General features: G+C 46.3%; 1 protein-coding gene across 6 annotated transcripts in view; it reads right to left on the bottom strand.

The window, feature by feature from the left end:
- Positions 1–14,911, bottom strand: part of tsc2 (TSC complex subunit 2) — a 91,492-nt gene extending 76,581 nt beyond the window's left edge. For 5 of the 6 annotated variants that reach the window (XM_078418115.1, XM_078418117.1, XM_078418116.1 and 2 more), the window contains exons 1-7: positions 14,765–14,911; positions 7,510–7,670; positions 6,899–6,985; positions 5,368–5,478; positions 3,708–3,852; positions 1,875–1,992; positions 665–713 (exon numbers count right to left, since the gene is read on the bottom strand). In XM_078418115.1, the coding sequence (XP_078274241.1) occupies positions 665–713; positions 1,875–1,992; positions 3,708–3,852; positions 5,368–5,478; positions 6,899–6,985; positions 7,510–7,644 (645 nt within the window). In that variant the 5' untranslated portion in view covers positions 7,645–7,670; positions 14,765–14,911. Of the gene's footprint in view, positions 1–664; positions 714–1,874; positions 1,993–3,707; positions 3,853–5,367; positions 5,479–6,898; positions 6,986–7,509; positions 7,671–14,764 lie in introns of those variants that run through there. The other variant, XM_078418120.1, reaches the window with a different exon arrangement.
- Positions 14,912–19,195: the final 4,284 nt, after the last annotated feature.

Here is a 19,195-nt window from a genome sequence, read left to right as displayed (position 1 = left end):
TAAGATAGACACAAAATGCTGGAGTAACTCAGCAGGTCAGGCAGCATCTCCGGAGAAACGGAATAGGTGACGTTTCAGGTCGAGACCCTTCTTCAAACTGAGTCATGGGAGAGCAAAACTAGAGGTATGAAAATGGTACAAAACAAATCAGAGCCAGCACTGATGGCCCAGGAAAGGTGGAGCCCACAACGGTCTACTGTTGGCTTGGAAGAGGTAATAATGAAGGGATACGAACAGTGAAACTAGCAGGACGACTAGGGTGGGGGAAGGACAGAGAGAGAGGGAATGCAAGGGTTACTTGAATTTAGAGAAATCAATATTCATGCCGCTGGATTGTAAGCTGCCCAAGGAAATTTGAGGTGCTGTTCCTCCAATTTGCATGTGGCCTCACTTTCTCAGTGGAGGAGGCCCAGGAATGAAACGTCAAGTGTTTACACGGAAATGCCAAAGTAATATAAATGGCTCACCTAATACACTTGGTTTATAAATGTGCTTCACTTACCACCTATCCACAAGTTTCACATGCAAGCAAATAATATGTCACAAAGACTTACAAGATGATTTTCTCCCCAATGTTACAGACCCTCCAAGAGATTTTAAAACACAAAGCAATCTTTATATTACAATGCAAGCTCTGCTTGTGGGCTGAATATCAGATACCAACCTCTATATCTGTTGCCACTGTGGTCAGATTACAGAGAACACAGATCTTGCTGTGAAGAAAACACAAGCATCCATTACCAGACAGGAGACTGCACAGAGAAACAAACCAGAAAAGTAAAATGAAATTGCATAATTGCTAACTATAGAAATGTTGAATGAAATTAAGAGTTAGTGTAAATTCACTCCATTGTACTTTTTCGTCCAGTTTAGTTTATCGTTGTCATGTGTACTGAGGTACAGTAAAAAGTTTTTTCGCTACCCAGTCAACAAAAAGAGTGTACAATCAATTACAATCAAGCCATCAACAATGTACAGATACAGGATAAAGGGAATACCGTTTATTACAAGGTGAAGTTCAGTATAGTCTGATTAAAGATAGTCTGAAGGTCTACAATGAGGTAGATGGTAAGTCAGGACTGCTCACTGGATGGTGATAGGATGGTTCAGTTGCCTGAAAGCAGCTGGGAAATCATTAATTGTTGCATTTTTTAAAGAACATAGAACTTTGGGACGGCATGCTCCTATTTTCAGAAGAGGGACACAAAAAAAATATCATTTAGGAGCAAGATGAATTTATGCAGCAACTTGAACAACATTCTAGAATTAAAAGGTTTTATTTGTCCCTTAATCGATAACAACTTTACCAATGTCAAGAGATCCCACGTAATACAAAGCTTGAGCAAGGTTATCTAGAACAGTCTACAACACCAGTTAGACCAAATTACATTAAAGACGAGTGAGGGTGCAGCGAAAATATACAAGGATGGTACCAGAGCTGGAGAGCTTTGGTGTGAAGGTGATCGATGAGACTGGAGATGTTTTATTTGAAATAAATGAGGATGAGGAAGATTGAGTTCAGGTGTATAAAACCATGAGGGCGACATGGAGTACCGGATGATGGCTGGTCGGCATAGACTCGGTGGGCCGAGGGGACAATTTCTACGCTGTATCTCTAAAGTCTAGAGTGAAATGTAAAGCCAGAGGGAAGGGTAGAAGGTGCGATGGGGACATGATAGTGGAAATAATGGGTGTCCACGAGGGTGGGGGGAGGATGTTAATCTCCCATGGATGATAGGCCACAGACTATTTAACCAGAGCCTGTAGACATACACAGATGAGAAGAATTGAAGCAACAATACAGAATTCCTACAGCTGCAACTGCCCTCCAGGCAGCGCGACCAAACGTTTCAAGAAATAACCTTCTCACTTACTGTACAATCTGGGCCACAATCTGGTCCAAGTAGCAACTGTTGAATTTGACCAGGTTGACAAGCACCTCCAGAAAGTCCACCGTCAGACCAATTTCCATCCATTTGAGAACAAACGAGGCTTTAACAAACACAAAGACAAAATTAGATGGTTTACACCTTTAAAACAAGTCCTCCATTAGAGCACATATTAATACATCTCCTCATTGATACCCAAGCATGAAATGACTACTGATTCGCCTGAACATGCTGAGCAACTCCTCAAATTTACTTAGAAAGAGCCAACCCCAAAGACAAAATTGTTTGATAGACTCAAAATGCTGGAGTAACTCAGCAGGTCAGACAGCATCTCTGGAGAACATGGGTAGGTGAGGTATCAGGGCAGGACCTTTCTTCAGGCCCTGGGTCACCTACCCATTTTCTCCAGAGATGCTGCCTGACCCGCTGAGTTACTCCATCACATTGTGTCTATCTTTCGTATAAACCAACATCTGCAGTACCCTTTAATTATAATTATGACAAGTTTTGTTTTGATGCCCAATCCTGATATATAGCCAGCTACCCTTGGGATCAGGTCAGGTAATAAGCCTCTACGAAGATGTTGCTGTAAGTATGCTTACATAATTGCGAATTATGTCTGTCAATTCACCATAACTGCCTTTGAACGATTTTAATCAGACATATTGTGTCAGAACAATTTTCAGGGTCTATATAATTTTCTTAAGTAATGAACAATTTTCCTTTTCCATAATATTTTTTTTTAAACAGATTTTTCACAAGTACGTGAAGCGATTTGCAAATAACAGATATCATGCTGCAATTTATGAGAGCACAAAACAAATATTTTTTTCAAGACAATTATTTTAACATTATTAATGCAAACACCAATACTAATCTAAATGTCTATTCTCTGTTGATCAAAAGCCATGAAATTATGAATTCTCATCAATAACTATGCCTTGGATGTCTAACCCTTTAAAATATTTCCACATCACCCTTGCTATTCTAAAGATCTTTCTGAATGCTTTCCAACAGTCAGTAAATTGGAAAGGGTACAAAGAAGATTTACAAGTCTGGGACTGAAGAGTTTGAGTTAAAAGGAGATGCTGAATAGATTGTTCTTTCGTCCTTGGGGCTAAGGAGAGTGTGAGGTAACATTTGAGGTACATTAGACCACGCGGGCCACAGATAAAGTGAGCGGCCATAGCATTTACCCTTGGAATTGGGGGCCTACAAGTAGAGGGCATAGCTTTAAGGTGAGAGGACAAAGATTTCAAAGGGACCCGAGCGACAACTATTTCACACCTGGTTGTTTAGTTTAGTTTGGTTCAGAGATACAGCATGGAAACAGGCTACACGCCCACTGAGTCCGCACTGACCAGCCTTCACCAATACACTAGTTCTATCCAACACACTCGGGACAATTTACAGAAGCCAATTAACCTCCAAACCTGTACGTCTTTGGAACGTGGGAGGAAACTGGAGTACCTGGAGAAAACCTATGCAGTCACAGGGAAAACGTACAAACTCCATACAGAGAGCACCCAGAGTCAAGATCAAACCCAGGTCTCTAGCGCTGTAAAGCAGCAACTCGACCACTGCGCCACTGTGCCATCCCAGACATGGACCGTATATGGAAGAAGCTGCCAGACAAGGTGGGTAAAATTACTTGGGACAGAAAAATGGATAGGAAAGGAATGGTTTGAAGGGATATGGGCCAAGCGTAAGAAAGTGAGACTAGCTCAGTTAAGCAACTTGGTCACCCTGGACAAGTTTGGTTGAAGGGTCTGTTTTCGTGCTGTCTAGCTCTAGGACTCGACAACAAGCCACACATACACAGGTCTTCTTCCAAATAGGTGATGTCTTTTCCATTTTCCGTTAGTGCTTTGAAAACGTCTAGTCTCTCATGCAGATTGCTGTTCGTAGGGTAATCCTTGATAACACGGAAAAAGTGTGCTCGCATGGGTCCAAGTCTATCCCCCTGGTTATACAAGTAAAAGAGAATATATAAATTAAATACAATTAACAATATTTGCTCTTACTTACTCAGACATGCAAAAAACAGAGAACAGGCTCTAGTCAAAGTCAGAATTATTGAATCTGAATTGACCAACATCATGAGCTGTTTCAAATTAAAATAATATTTTCTTATTTTGATGGATGCTTCGTTTGATGAAGAGTTTTTTTGCCTGTAATTAACTGTAAAAGGTCAGCCCGACAGCACAAAAACTATTCAATAGTGGGTCACATGTAGGGATAAACTGTTCATATTATAAATGAGAGGGATACATGTACACAATTCAGGTAAAACCTAGGCACAAGGAACTGCCGATGCTGCAATCTTGAGCAAAACACACAAAACCCGCGGTCAGGCAACATCTTTGGAGCACATGCACAAGCAACGTCGTGGGTTGGGACCCTTCCTCCGACAAGTTAAACCTATTTTGTTGCAGACTGGGGCAAAAAATAGAGGCGTGGAGGTTTCAAATTGATTGATTGAAAGATAGAGCATGTAAACAGGCCCTACAGTCCAGAGTCCACGTTGGCCATTGTTCATACTAGTTCTATGTTATCCCATTTTCTCATTCCCGACATGCTAAAGAAAAATTTACAGAGAACAAGTTGCCTACAAACCTGCTTGTCTTTGGGATGTGTGAGGAAACCAGAACACCCGGGCGAAACACACTCGATCACAGGGAGAACAGGCAAACTCTACGCAGACAGCACCCGAGGTTAGGATCAAACCCGGGTCTCTGGCACTATGGGGCAGTGCCTAATGACATTACGGATATAGCACATTGCTAAGAAACTTTTTCCATGGGTGCTCTGGTTTCCTCCCACACTCCAAAGATGTATGAGTTTGTAGGTTAATGAAGTGGGGGCTTCAATGTCGGGAGCCACAACCGCCCCGACGTGCAGCGGCAGCATCTTCGCCCGCCCCGAATTGCGGGCTTGGGTCGGCCCGCCGCGGACCTTTCACCGTCCGGCGCGGCCTGGAACGTGGCAACTACCACAGCCTGACCACGGGAGAAGACGGCAGGGGAAGAGAAAAGACATTCTGGCCTTCCATCAGTGAGGAGGGGACTGGAGGAGACTCACTGTGATGGATGTTTTTTTTTTGTTGGTTTGTGTTGGTTTGTGGTCGTGTGTGTAATTGCTTATTTTATTGCTCTTATTGTTGGACTGTGGGTGAAGAAATCTCGTCCAAAAGACTTGTTTATTTTGGATGACAATAAAGGTCATTCTGATCCTGATGTATGATAGTGCTAGTGTACAGGTGAAAGCTGATCAGGGCAGACTCAGTGGGCCAAAGAGCCTGGTTCTACACTGTATCTCTAAATTAAACAAAATTAAACTAAACTAAATTAAACTAGACTAAACTAAATTAAACTAAACTAAACTAAGCAAAGAAGTCTCAATGGGGCAATTTCAATTTCAAGCAATTCAAAATGCAGGCCATGATTTGGTCTCGATCCATATAATCGCTCCACCTTACCTGACCCTGAATAATAGCTTTCATTAACTGCAGCACTGTGAGTCTGGCCTCCGAGGGCTGATCATCCGACATCAAGTCAACCACTGCCTGCCACACAGCCTCCACCGCATGCTAAAAATCACACAATGAACAAAAGGCGATCACTGGCACATGAGACAGAACAGAAACTATTCCAGTGCAGCAAGTAAACGATCAGCAGAAATCTTTTGAATGAGACTGAACACTATAGTGTCAACAGAAAAGAAAGGGACATAAATAGAAGCAAAGAATCATGTACACAGGAGGCTATTCAGTCCATTGAGTTAGAGCCAACTCTTTGACTGTGCTATCCAAATGGTTTCTGTACCCAGCCTCAAAGTCCTGCAAATGTCTCGCCTTCAGACTGCATATTCAGTTTCTTTCTGGTAGAGCTGCTGCCTCACAGCACCAGAGACCGGGGTTCGATCCTGACCTCGGTACTGCCTGTGTGGAGTTTGCACGTTCTCCCTGGGATCTCGTGGGTTTCCTCTGGGTGCTCAGGTGTCCTCCCAAGTCACAAAGGCGTGTGGGCTCGTAGGTTAATTGGCCTCTGTAAATTGATCCAAGTGTGGCGGGAGTGGATAAGGAAGTGTGATAACATAGAACTAGTGTGAACGGGTGATCGATGGTCAGCATGGACTCGATGGGCCGAGTGGCCGGTTTCCATGGTTTGTCCCTAAAGACTCACAACAGCCATCTGAAGACAATGCAATCCAAGTCATAAATCATTGCCTAAAACTAAAGCCTCCCATCGTGTGTATAAAATCACAAGGGGGATAAGCTGAATGTGTATAAAATCATGAGGGGGATAGGGTGAATGCACAGGTTTTTTTAACCCAGAATAGGGGAATCAAGAACCAGAGGACATAGGTTTAAGGTGAGAGGGAAAAGATTTAATAGGAACCTGAGGGGCATCTTTTTCCACTCAGAGGGTAATGGGTATATGGAATGAGCTGCCAGAGGAGGTAGTTGAGGCAAGTATTAAAAGACATTTGGACATAAGGATAGGAAATGTTTAGAGGGATATGGGCCAGGCAGGTTGGACTTGCATGGATGAGGCATCTTGGTAAACATGGAAAAGTTGGGCCTGCTTCCGTGTTGTATGACTCTATCTCCTGTTCTGGAAGAGATCATTCTTTTAGTAACACTACTTTGAATAATCTAAATAGCAAATCCTAAATATATTTGAAGATAAACACTAACATTATGTATTGCTGAACTGTGAAAACTTAGATGAGCTGCATAAGATCATAAGACAAAGGTGCAGAATTAGGCCGTTAAGCCCATCGAGTTTATGGCTGATCTATTTTTCCCTCTCCACCGCATTGTTCTGCTTTCTCCCCATAACCTTTGACGCCCTTCCTAATCAAGCACCTAACAGTCTCAGCCTTACAAATACTCACAGACGTATGTGGTAATGAATTCCACAGATTCATCACCCTTTGGCTAAAGAATTTGCTCCTCATCATCATTATGAAGGTACAGTTGGAGGACATGGATGAACAGTTCTTACCTCTTCGAACTTCCTGGTCCTGGCGAGCTCACAAACATGTCCAATGGTTTTTATTCTATTGTAGAGTCCACTCTCAATATTCAGTTCCTGAGGCAAACAAACACGAAAAGCACATTCTCTTTAAAAGCATTCCAGGCTGAACAAACAACAAGAGCTCTGAAAAATAAAACAGGATCAGGTCTCCTGGTCAAAATCTTCTCCCGTTCACTCCCTCTTCGCCCCTCTCCCATCAGGCAAGGGTGCAGAGGTTTGCAAACACACACCTCCAAATTCAGGGACAGTTTCTTCCCAGCTGGTTATCAGGCAACTGAACTGTCCTATCACCAACTAGAGAGCGGTCCTGACCTCCCATCTATCTCATTGGAGACTATTCGAACTATCTTTAAAATAACTTTACTGGACTTAATCTTGCACTAAACGTTATTCCATTTATCATATACCTGGATAACTTGGATGGCTCGATTGGATTTTGATGGCTTCCACTAAACATTATACCCTTTATCCTGTACACTGTGGGCTGCTTGATTGTAATCATGCATAGTCTTTTCACTGACTCAGTATCTCAGTGCACATGACAATAATAAAACTAAAACTTAAATTGAACACAATACCTTTAATATTTCGAATGTGATGATGAACTCCGTGGGCTTGGATTCTGCTTGCTTGGTGTTAATACGGGGACCAATGCCCAGAATGCTTTTGACTCGTTCGCGAAAGGACGAGTCTTTGCTCGGAAGCTTGGACATGATCGCCGACGCCAGTCTTCCCTAAACTGGAAAAAAAAACTGTCCATTAGTGCATCAGCCTGTTGTACGGATCAATGATGGAACGTGTTTATCCATCCATTTGCTATCTTTTTGCTATTCAAAACTCCAAGTTATGAGCAAATTGAAAAGAGCGGCACAGAGGCGCAGCAGTAGAGTTGCTCCTTAGAGCGCCAAAGACCCGGGTTTGATCCTGACCACGGGCGCTGTCTGTGCGGAGTTTGTACATTTTCCTGTGACTGCATGGGTTTTTCCTGTGTGCTCCAGTTTCCTCCCACATCACCCCAATTCTGGCCTCTCTCCACTGGCTCCCAGTACAGTACAGAATCAACTTCAAGCTCCTCCTATTCACATACAAAGCCCTAAACGGGCTTGCCCCCCCCCCCCCCCCCCCCCCATATATCAAAAATTTTCTAACCCACCACTCTATCTCCAGGTCCCTCAGGTCGGCCGACTTGGGGCTACTGACTATCCCGTGGTCTAGGCTTAAGCTCAGGGGTGACCGCGCTTTTGCGGTTGCAGCTCCAAGACTGTGGAACAGCATCCCTCTCCCCATCAGAACTGTCCCCTCCATCGACTCCTTTAAGTCCAGGCTCAAAACCTATTTCTACTCCCTAGCATTTGAGACCCTCTGAGGGGGCACTGTGAACTGTTTATGTATGTGCTGTTATGTTTGTGTGCCATTGTATGTTCATTCTTAGTACCTGAACTGATGTACAGCACTTTGCTCAACGTGGGTTGTTTTTAAATGTGCTATACAAATAAAATTGACTTGACTTGACTTGACACACTCCAAGGACATACACATTTGTAGGTTAATTGGCTTTTGTAAGGTTATAAATTGTCCCTAGTGTGTAGGATAGTGCTAGTATGCGGGGTGATCGCTGGTCGACACGGACTCGGTTTGTCAAAGAGCTTGTTTCCACTGTATCAGTAAAAGTCTAAAGTAATTCTCAGGACCTCCAAACTGCAACAAGCAACACAAAGACGCACGTTGCATGTTGCACGCCACATTGACTAAGCAAGCCTTGCAACCAATACCCTCTAGTTCGGACCCAGAAGACATAAAATTAAATTAAAATACCACTCATCCATCAATTGCAGTGCTTCATGAAAACTCCTTGTACATTCTCCAAACTGTAGCTTTCCACTACAAACTCACAAGATACTCACGCGGTCACAGAGAGAACATACAAACTCTACACAGACAGCACCCGAGGTCGGGATTGCACCGGGACTCTGATGCTGTGAGGCAGCAACTCTACCAGCTGCGCCACTGTGCCATTCCTATGTGCCCACTGTGCCACCCCTAAAGAGTACATGTTTTATTGGAAACAACTTCAGTCTGGAAGAGAGACACCAAAAAAAATCCAATCTGCGTTTTAAAATAAGGATACTGTTTAATTGAAAACCAATGTGAGTGGACAGGCACAAAAGTGGTGAAGGGGGGGGGAGGAATATCATTTACAAGGGTCGAGTGTTTTATTGTCATATGTCCTGAAATGGAACAATTACTTGCAGCAGCACTTCTGTTAACACCATAATAAACAACAAAAAGTTCAGTGCATAAATATATACACACACCTACACTATATTTAGTGTATGTACTAGGCCAAGTGGGCCCGTCCTCGTAAGGTTTCCATTGTGACCGGGAGGGGGGGAGGGAGGGGGGGAGGGAGGGGGTGAAGGGGGGGGAGGGAGGGGGTGAAGGGGGGGGAGGGAGGGGGTGAAGGGGGGAGAGGGCGGGAGGGAGGTGTGGAGGAGGGAGGGAGGTGTGAGGTGTAGAGGAGGGAGGGAGGTGTGAGGTGTGGAGGGGGGGAGGGAGAGAGGGGGGGAGGGAGAGAGGGGGGGAGGGGGGGAGGGAGAGAGGGGGGGAGGGGGGGGAGGGAGGGAGGGGGGAGGGAGGGAGGGGGGAGGGAGGGAGGGGGGGGAGGGAGGGAGGGAGGGAGGGGGGGGAGGGAGGGAGGGAGGGAGGGGGGGAGGGGGGGGAGGGGCGGAGGGGGGGAGGGAGGGAGGGGGGAGGGGGGGAGGGGGGGAGGGGGGGAGGGGGGGAGGGGGGAGGGGGGGAGGGGGGGGGAGGGAGGGGGGGAGGGAGCAGCAGAGCTGAGTATATGGGTTGCGCCCATGAAAAATTTGCCAAATCTTCTCTGCCAATGCCAAACAGCTTATTCTGCTGTTGCTATTGACTCTTGTTTTGAGCTTCTGGTACCCCCAGGTGCTGACAAGAATGGGATGCCATCCCACAACAGTGTGTGACCAGGCTGGTGACCAGCATGAGGAGGAGGTGCCAGGCTGTTGTGGCTGTGTATGGTTCTTCCACAACGCTACTGTGGCTCCTGTTTATTAAATGAATAAATTGTTAAATTGCCAATATGTGTTGTTTTCTTCAGACTTCAATCATCCAGTCCACCAAACAACACCGAACAAGAGTCAATGGCAGAATAAGCTGTTTGGCATTGGCGGAGAAGATTTGGCAAATTTTTCATGGGCGCAACCCATATACTCAGCTCTGCTGCTCATCCCACAAATGCATGTTCCTTACAAATGTGGCACCATTTAAAAGGGAAATAAACAGGCTTTCCAACGGTATAAGATTTATTGCCAAGAAGCATTGTTACAACAAAGAAATAATCTACCAAACACAAATTTCCTTACTTTTTGTGCTATGTTTATATACAAGATCTGAGTTTTTATATATATAGATAGATAATCATATCATATCATATATCTACAGCCGGAAACAGGCCTTTTCGGCCCTCCAAGTCCGTGCCGCCCAGTGATCCCCGTACATTAACACTATCCTACACCCACTAGGGACAATTTTTACATTTACCCAGCCAATTAACCTACATACCTGTACGTCTTTGGAGTAATTAATAATAATAGATAGATGGCCATTGAAGTCGACAAGCAATTGATCTATTGACACTTTGTGCAATGATACTATATGAAACAATGTAACATGCAGCCTTTGGTATTTTTATCCATTGACCATTTTAGCTTGCAAAAACAAGCTTGTTTAAAAAAAATCTTTGTTTTTGAAAATGTTGCAGAAAAAAATCAATGTTATTGCTAGTCTGTATCTCACGAGCTACTAGCGCCCACCCCCCCCCCCCCCTCGCCCCCTCCCTCCCCCCCCCCCCCTCCCCCCTCCCCCTTTCCCTGTTGACAAAATTATTCTTTGAATGAGATTTTCTACAACACAAGGTTATTTGAAACCAGGTCCCTGGTGCGAAGCAGCAGCTCTACCAGCTGTGCCTCCCAAAATGACCATGTGCTGTTTGCAAATTACTACTCACTTGGAGCTGTAACTGAATATTTTAAACAAGGATAGCGAGGCACTGTTCCACTTTGGAAATTCCTTTAATCCGACATACGCTGTCTGGAACCACATCTCCAAAAGGATTTGAAGGCGGCACGGTGGCACAGCGGTAAAGTTGCTGCCTTACAGCACCAAGACCCGGGTTCCTGATTACGGTTGCTGTCTGTACGGAGATTGTACATTCTCCCTGTGACCGCGTGCGTTTTCTCCGGGTGTTCCAGTTTCCTCCCACACGCTAAAGATGTACAGGTTTGCAGGTTAATTGGCTTTGGTAAAATTGTAAACTGTCCCTAGTGTGTAGGATAGTTCTAGTGTACGGGGTGATCGCTGGTTGGCATGGACCCAGTGGGCCGAAGGGCCTATTTCCATGCTGTATCTCTTAAAGTCTCAAGTCTAAAGAGAGAATTATCTTATCAGGTTCTATCACCCTTTTACAATCCAAACAACAGAAAAATACAGCGTTCATTGGTTCTGCTATAATCTCTTGGATTTGAGAGACTTTAGCTACCTCCTTCACAATGACCATGGTTGGATGCTTTTAGGAAGCAGCAATTCCTTGGCAGTTACCCAAGTAAAAAAAGAGCAACATTTATCTCTAGTGTTCTAGCTTTTCCTTTCCTACAGCATTTCTGATCACGGAACCCAGTAGAGTGTCGGCAAAAGATCATGAGGAAAAATTAGGCGACAATGCAGTAATTAGAATATAAATCACTCAGGTGATTCCAATTTTGATAAGTCTAACCTGTATGCAGTTCGATACAAAGAAAGATACATAGCATGAAAACAGGCTCATTAACCCACCAAGTCCAAGTTGACCATCAATCAATCATTTAGACTTTAGAGATACAGCATGAAAACAGTCCCTGCGGCCCACTGAGGCCATGCCAGCCAGCGATCACCCCGGACGCGAGCACACTAGGGACAATTTACAGAAGCCAATTAATCTACAATGACCCCACCACCCCAGGGAGACAATTGCACACCCACCCCACCCCAGGGTGATCTGCAGCCCATCCCAGGGAGAAATCAATGCACCTCCACCCCAGGGTGATCTATACACCCCCACCCCAGGGTGATCAATACTCCCCCACCCCAGGGTGATCTATACTCCCCACCCCAGGGTGATCTATACTCCCCACCCCAGGGTGATCAATGCACCCTCCCTTGGGAGAAATCAATGCACCCCCCACCCCAGGGTGATCTATACTCCCCACCCCAGGGTGATCTATACTCCTCCACCCCAGGGTGATCTATACTCCCCACCCCAGGGTGATCTATACTCCCCCACACCAGGGTGATCTATACTCCCCACCCCAGGGTGATCTATACTCCCCACCCCAGGGTGATCTATACTTCTCCACCCCAGGGTGATCTATACTCCTCCACCCCAGGGTGATCAATGCACCCTCCCTTGGGAGAAATCAATGCACCCCCCACCTCAGGGTGATCTATACTCCCCCACCCCAGGGTGACCTATACTCCCCCACCCCCACCCCAGGGTGATCTACACTCCCCCACCCCAGGGTGACCTATACTCCCCCACCTCAGGGTGATCACACTCCCCCACCCCCACCCCAGGGTGACCTATACTCCCCCACCCCAGGGTGACCTATACTCCCCCACCCCAGGGTGACCTACACTCCCCCACCCCAGGGTGACCTACACTCCCCCACCCCAGGGTGAACTACACTCCCCCACCCCAGGGTGACCTATACTCCCCCACCCCAGGGTGGTCTACACTCCCCCACCCCAGGGTGACCTACACTCCCCCACCCCAGGGTGACCTACACTCCCCCACTCCAGGGTGATCAACACTCCCCCACTCCCACCCCAGGGTGATCTACACTCCCCCACCCCAGGATGATCTACACTCCCCCACCCCAGGGTGATCTATACTCCCCCACCCCAGGGTGATCTATACTCCCCCACCCCCACCCCAGGGTGATCTATACTCCCCCACCCCAGGGTGATCTATACTCCCCCACCCCCACCCCAGGGTGATCTATACTCCCCCACCCCAGGGTGGTCTACACTCCCCCACCCCAGGGTGGTCTACACTCCCCCACCCCAGGGTGGTCTACACTCCCCCACCCCTGGGTGGTCTACACTCCCTCACCCCAGGGTGGTCTACACTCCCCCACCCCAGGGTGATCTATACTCCCCCACCCCAGGGTGACCTACACTCCCCCACCCCAGGGTGGTCTACACTCCCCCACCCCAGGGTGGTCTACACTCCCCCACCCCAGGGTGACCTATACTCCCCCACCCCAGGGTGACCTATACTCCCCCACCCCAGGGTGACCTATACTCCCCCACCCCAGGGTGGTCTACACTCCCCCACCCCAGGGTGGTCTACACTCCCCCACCCCAGGGTGGTCTATACTCCCCCACCCCAGGGTGGTCTACACTCCCCCACCCCAGGGTGGTCTACACTCCCCCACCCCAGTGTGACCTATACTCCCCCACCCCAGGGTGGTCTATACTCCCCCACCCCAGGGTGGTCTACACTCCCCCACCCCAGGGTGGTCTACACTCCCCCACCCCAGTGTGACCTATACTCCCCCACCCCAGGGTGGTCTACACTCCCCCACCCCAGGGTGGTCTACACTCCCCCACCCCAGTGTGACCTATACTCCCCCACCCCAGGGTGGTCTACACTCCCCCACCCCAGGGTGGTCTACACTCCCCCACCCCAGTGTGACCTATACTCCCCCACCCCAGGGTGGTCTACACTCCCCCACCCCAGGGTGGTCTACACTCCCCCACCCCAGGGTGACCTATACTCCCCCACCCCAGGGTGACCTATACTCCCCCACCCCAGGGTGACCTATACTCCCCCACCCCAGGGTGACCTACACTCCCCCACCCCAGGGTGGTCTACACTCCCCCACCCCAGGGTGACCTATACTCCCCCACCCCAGGGTGGTCTACACTCCCCCACCCCAGGGTGACCTATACTCCCCCACCCCAGGGTGGTCTACACTCCCCCACCCCAGGGTGACCTACACTCCCCCACCCCAGGGTGACCTATACTCCCCCACCCCAGGGTGGTCTACACTCCCCCACCCCAGGGTGGTCTACACTCCCCCACCCCAGGGTGACCTATACTCCCCCACCCCAGGGTGGTCTACACTCCCCCACCCCAGGGTGGTCTACACTCCCCCACCCCAGGGTGGTCTACACTCCCCCACCCCAGGGTGGTCTACACTCCCCCACCCCAGGGTGGTCTACACTCCCCCACCCCAGTGTGACCTATACTCCCCCACCCCAGGGTGATCTACACTCCCCCACCCCAGGGTGGTCTACACTCCCCCACCCCAGGGTGACCTACACTCCCCCACCCCAGGGTGGTCTATACTCCCCCACCCCAGGGTGGTCTACACTCCCCCACCCCAGGGTGGTCTATACTCCCCCACCCCAGGGTGGTCTACACTCCCCCACCCCAGGGTGACCTACACTCCCCCACCCCAGGGTGACCTACACTCCCCCACCCCAGGGTGGTCTACACTCCCCCACCCCAGGGTGGTCTATACTCCCCCACCCCAGGGTGGTCTACACTCCCCCACCCCAGGGTGGTCTATACTCCCCCACCCCAGGGTGACCTACACTCCCCCACCCCAGGGTGACCTACACTCCCTGAGGTGGGGGGAGGGGTCCCATCCCCTGCCCTGCCCCGCCCCCCTCCCGTGTGCTCCCTGCACCCAGCGCCCACCCGGCCTCGGCCTCTGCCTCTGCCCCTGGGCCGCGCCCCGCGGTGCCCGGCAGGCAGCTGCCACTCACCTCGCCGTTCGTTCGCTCCCCGGCGCCGCTGCCTCACTCTGCCATTGCACCGGCTGCAGGCCAGAGCCTCCCGGAACTGACCTCACCGCGGCCCGCTCCTTCCGCCTGCGCGCCCGCGGTGCCTGCTGGGAGTTGTAGTCCGAGTGTAGTTCCTACATAGAAATGTTGCATTAAACATAAAGTCAAGAGTGTTTTGTTGTCTTATGTTAAGAAATTCTTACCTGCAGCAGCACAAGAACTATGTAAAGATGGCACTCTGTAAAACCCATAATAAATAACACATAGTTGTATGTATACACAAAATAAGTTTAGTGTATGAGATGCTGCCTGTCTCGCTGAGTTACTCCAGCATTTTGTGTCCTCCTTCGATTTAAACCAGCATCTGAGTTCTACCCTACACATATTTATACTAAACTTATATATGTATATATATGTATATATATATACACATATGTGCATATATGTATGTGTGTGTATATATGTAGATGCACATATTATTGTTTGTTTATTTGTCTGCCTGATTTATGTAAATTAAACAGACAAATAGACAAACAATAAATGTGCAAAGTCAAAAAATGCTGGAGTAACTCAGCGGTTCAGGCAGCATCTCTGGAGAAAAATAGAGAGGTGATGTTTCAGGGCCCCTCTTCAAGCTGATTTTAATATATTTGTATTATATTATTTTAGTTGCTTTTATTATATTAAACATTACAGTAACCAATTCTGGCGTATGGGTCAGCATTTATTATCCATAAAACCATAAGCTGTTTGATTATTCTTTCATCCAATTTTTCCCTCATATAAACAATTTGCCAACTTTTTGTCTATTTTCCTCATCTATGAATATCTGAAAACTGCTTGTCTTCCCACCTACTCTTTTCCCCATCTACAAATAACAAAATTGTTGTTGAGATTCGGCCATAAAAGTATTGATTGCAAAGCAATTTCGGGAAGATTCATTTCCGCTAAATCATTGTCCTCTTTAAATATAACAGAAGGGAAGAAGCTGTTCCTGAGTCTGGTGGATGAGTTTTTAACCTTCTGTATCTTCTGCCTGACGGGACCAGGGAGACAAAGGAATGACTGGGATGGGACAGGTGTTTGATCATGTTAGCTGCTTTCTTGAGGCTAACATAATCAAGGACCTAACGTACCCTGGTCATTCCTTCTTATCCTTTCTCCAAGTCAGAAGAAGGTACAGAATCTTGAGGCGCGTGCCAAGTGCCAACAGACTTAGGAACAGCTTCTTCCCCTCTGTTGTCAGACGTCTGAACAGTTTTCCATATGCTAGGGTATTGTCCAACCTGCCTCATTGCTGACATTAGATGTTTTCTCTGGAACTGTTACACTACAATAATGAGAACTATATTCTTCACTCTGGTATCTTTTCCTTTGCATGTGTATGGCTTGATAGTATCCATGTATAATATTATCTTATTAGATTACTTAGCACACAAACAAAACCTTTTGACTGCACCTCAATACATAAGATAACAAGAAGCCTAAACCTAAACCCAAAATAGGAGTATGTAGAAAAAATGTCTCAAAGTGCTGGAATAATAGCAGTTCTCTAGAGAAAGACACAAAATGCTGGAGTATCAAGCTTCTGTAACTGGCAGTAGGAGTGGGTGTCGTTTTGAGTCAAGACTCTTCTGGAGAACATGGATAGGTGATGTTTCAGGTCGAGACTCCTCATCAGACAGTTCAATTGAACTTCTATAAATTTTCAATAAAACTAAAATGGAATTAATACACTGAACTCAGAATACTGGAATATCATACAGTACTACACTCAAAAGGTCATATTTAAAGGCTATCAGAATGGATTGCAATGTTGATTCAGAAGAAACATCTAGGTTCATCAAATTTGAATTATGGAAAGGATTTTTCAACAATAGTCCATGTGATCTATCCTTGTACACAAGCTGTTCCAGCTGATCAAATGGTCAGAGTTTCAATGGGAGTCATTTCTTTGGCTGCTGCCTTTTTGTCAACACAAGTTCCTTCAAAGTACTAACAAAGGCCTTTCAAAAATATGTCAGCAGTAGGAGCAAAATACAGAGTTGCATTCGGGTGAGAAGCAAAAGCACAATCATTGGAAACCAGTTGAAAATAAAAAATAAAACTGCAGATGCTCAAACAATGGAATAAAAAGCTTTTCTGGTTATATTTCATAACGATTCCAAGCTTGCTTGAAACACACAGTAATAAATATTATTAAGCTTCTGCTTAATGCAAATGGATATATTTGTCTCTCTTATCGTATTACATTGTTAATGCCTCAGAAGTGTTTAATTTGTGGTAAAGGAGTTTAAGTCATCCTAAGGTCATGACAGACAGTGCATAAATCTGTTCATGCGTCACATAATTTCAATCCATTTAAATTTGAGGACTAAATATCATGCTGTGTGAGCATACAATTTACAGATGTTGGCTTCAGCTAGATCAGGAAGACACACTCAGATAACATGCTTTCGAGTAGATTTTTCTCAAGAATATAATAAAATCAAATGAATGGGGAAAAAGTGAATATTAATTCAAGATGTGAAAGAATATTCTGCCTTTCAAGATCATATACAGTTTACTTTTGAATACAAAGTGTTGGAGTAACTCAACAGGTCAGGCATCATCTCTGGAGGATATGGATATGCGATCTTTCGGGTCAGGAGGCTTCTTCAGACTCTTGGGAACAGATGTGACAAAGACGTAGAAATTGAGAGGATGCAGCAGAGACTGGGAATTGAGAAATCTGCCGTAGTTTAGTTTAGTTTAGTTTAGAAAAACAGCGTAGAAACAGGTCCTTTGTCCACGTCAACCATCGATCACCCCTCTCACACTAGTTCTATGTTATCCCACTATGTTATCCCAATTTCTCATCCACTTCCCACACATTAGGGGCAATTTTGTTTTTACCTAGGCCTACAATCCTGCACATTTGTGAGATGCAGGAGGAAACTGGAGAACACAGAGGAACCCCACACGGTCACAGCGAGAACATACAATCTCCGCACACATAGCGTCTGAGGTCAGGGTTGAACCTGGGTCTCTGGTGCTGTGAAGTAGCAGTTCTACCAGCTGTACAAATGTGCCAACCAAATGACATGTTTATCTTCTGTATCTTCCAGATGACATGAGATTTTTTGTTTTTTTTATTTTTCGCACACCATTTATTTACATTGTCTTGTAGAATTTACATGTAATTTAGGTTGAATTTACCTATAATTTGTTTTTGTGCGTTGTCGGAGTCCATTTGCCTGTGCTGCAGCTGCACGCAAGATTTTTTTGTACCTATTCCTCACCATATTTGGGCATATGACATTAAACTCACCTTGACTTGATTTAATTACACAAAGTCATCCTTTCTAACATTTAGTTTCGTTTATTGTCACGTGTACCAAGGTACAGTGAAAAGCTATTTTGTTGTCTGCTATCCAGTCAGCGGAAAGACTGTCCATTGTTTACAGATACAGGATAATGGGAATAACATATAGTGCAAGATAAAGTTCAACAAAGTCCGATTAAAGATATTACGGGGGTGTCTAATGAAAGCAAATCAGGTCCGCTCTCTAGTTGGCGATAGGATGATTCTGTTGCCTGATGACAGCTGGGAAGAAACTGTCCTTGAATCTGCGTTTTTGTTTTCGCACCTGTACCTCTTGCCTGAAGGGAGAGGGGAGAAGAGGAAGTGACCGGGGTGAGACTCGTCCTTGATTATGCTGGTGGAGGCAGCGTGAAGTGTAGATCGAGTCAATGGAAAGGAAGTGGTTTGTGTGATGGTCTGGGCTGCATCCACAACTCTCTGCAACTTCTTATGGTCTTGGATGGAGCTGTCCCCAAACCATGCTGTGATGCATTACTCCTCTACTAATGCATCTTAATCTTCCAATCCAGGAATTGGTTGAATGGATTCAGAACTGGCCTACTGATAGAAGACAGAGGGTTGTGATGGAAAGGCATTATTCTACTGGAGGTCTGTGACCAGTGGAGTTCTGTAGGAATAAGAAAATAACTGCAGATGCTGGTACAAATCGATTTATTCACAAAATGCTGGAGTAACTCAGCAGGAACTCAGTTCTGTAGGAATCTGTGCTGGGATTTTTGTTGTTTGGGATGTATATAAATGACTTGGATGTAATCATAGATGGTTAATTAATATGTTTGCAGACAGCACCAAGTTTGCTGGAATTGCAGACAGAGAGGAAAGCTGTCAAAGTGATATAGTGGGATACAGATCAACTACAGAAATGGGTAAAGAAATGGTAGATGGAGTTTAATCCGAGCAAGTGTGAAGTGCTGCACTTTGGGAGGTCAAATGTAAGAGAAAAATGTACAATTAATGGCAAGACCCTTCACTGCATTAATGTGCGAGGGATCGTGGAGTCTAGGTCCATAACTCCCTGAAAGTGGGCAACACAAATAGGCAGGTGGTAA

The sequence above is a fragment of the Rhinoraja longicauda genome, chromosome 21, assembly GCF_053455715.1.
Source record: "Rhinoraja longicauda isolate Sanriku21f chromosome 21, sRhiLon1.1, whole genome shotgun sequence".
Classification (NCBI taxonomy): domain Eukaryota; kingdom Metazoa; phylum Chordata; class Chondrichthyes; order Rajiformes; family Arhynchobatidae; genus Rhinoraja; species Rhinoraja longicauda.
The sequence above is the reverse complement of the archived record's forward strand: the minus strand, read 5'-3'. Positions and strand labels throughout refer to the sequence as shown.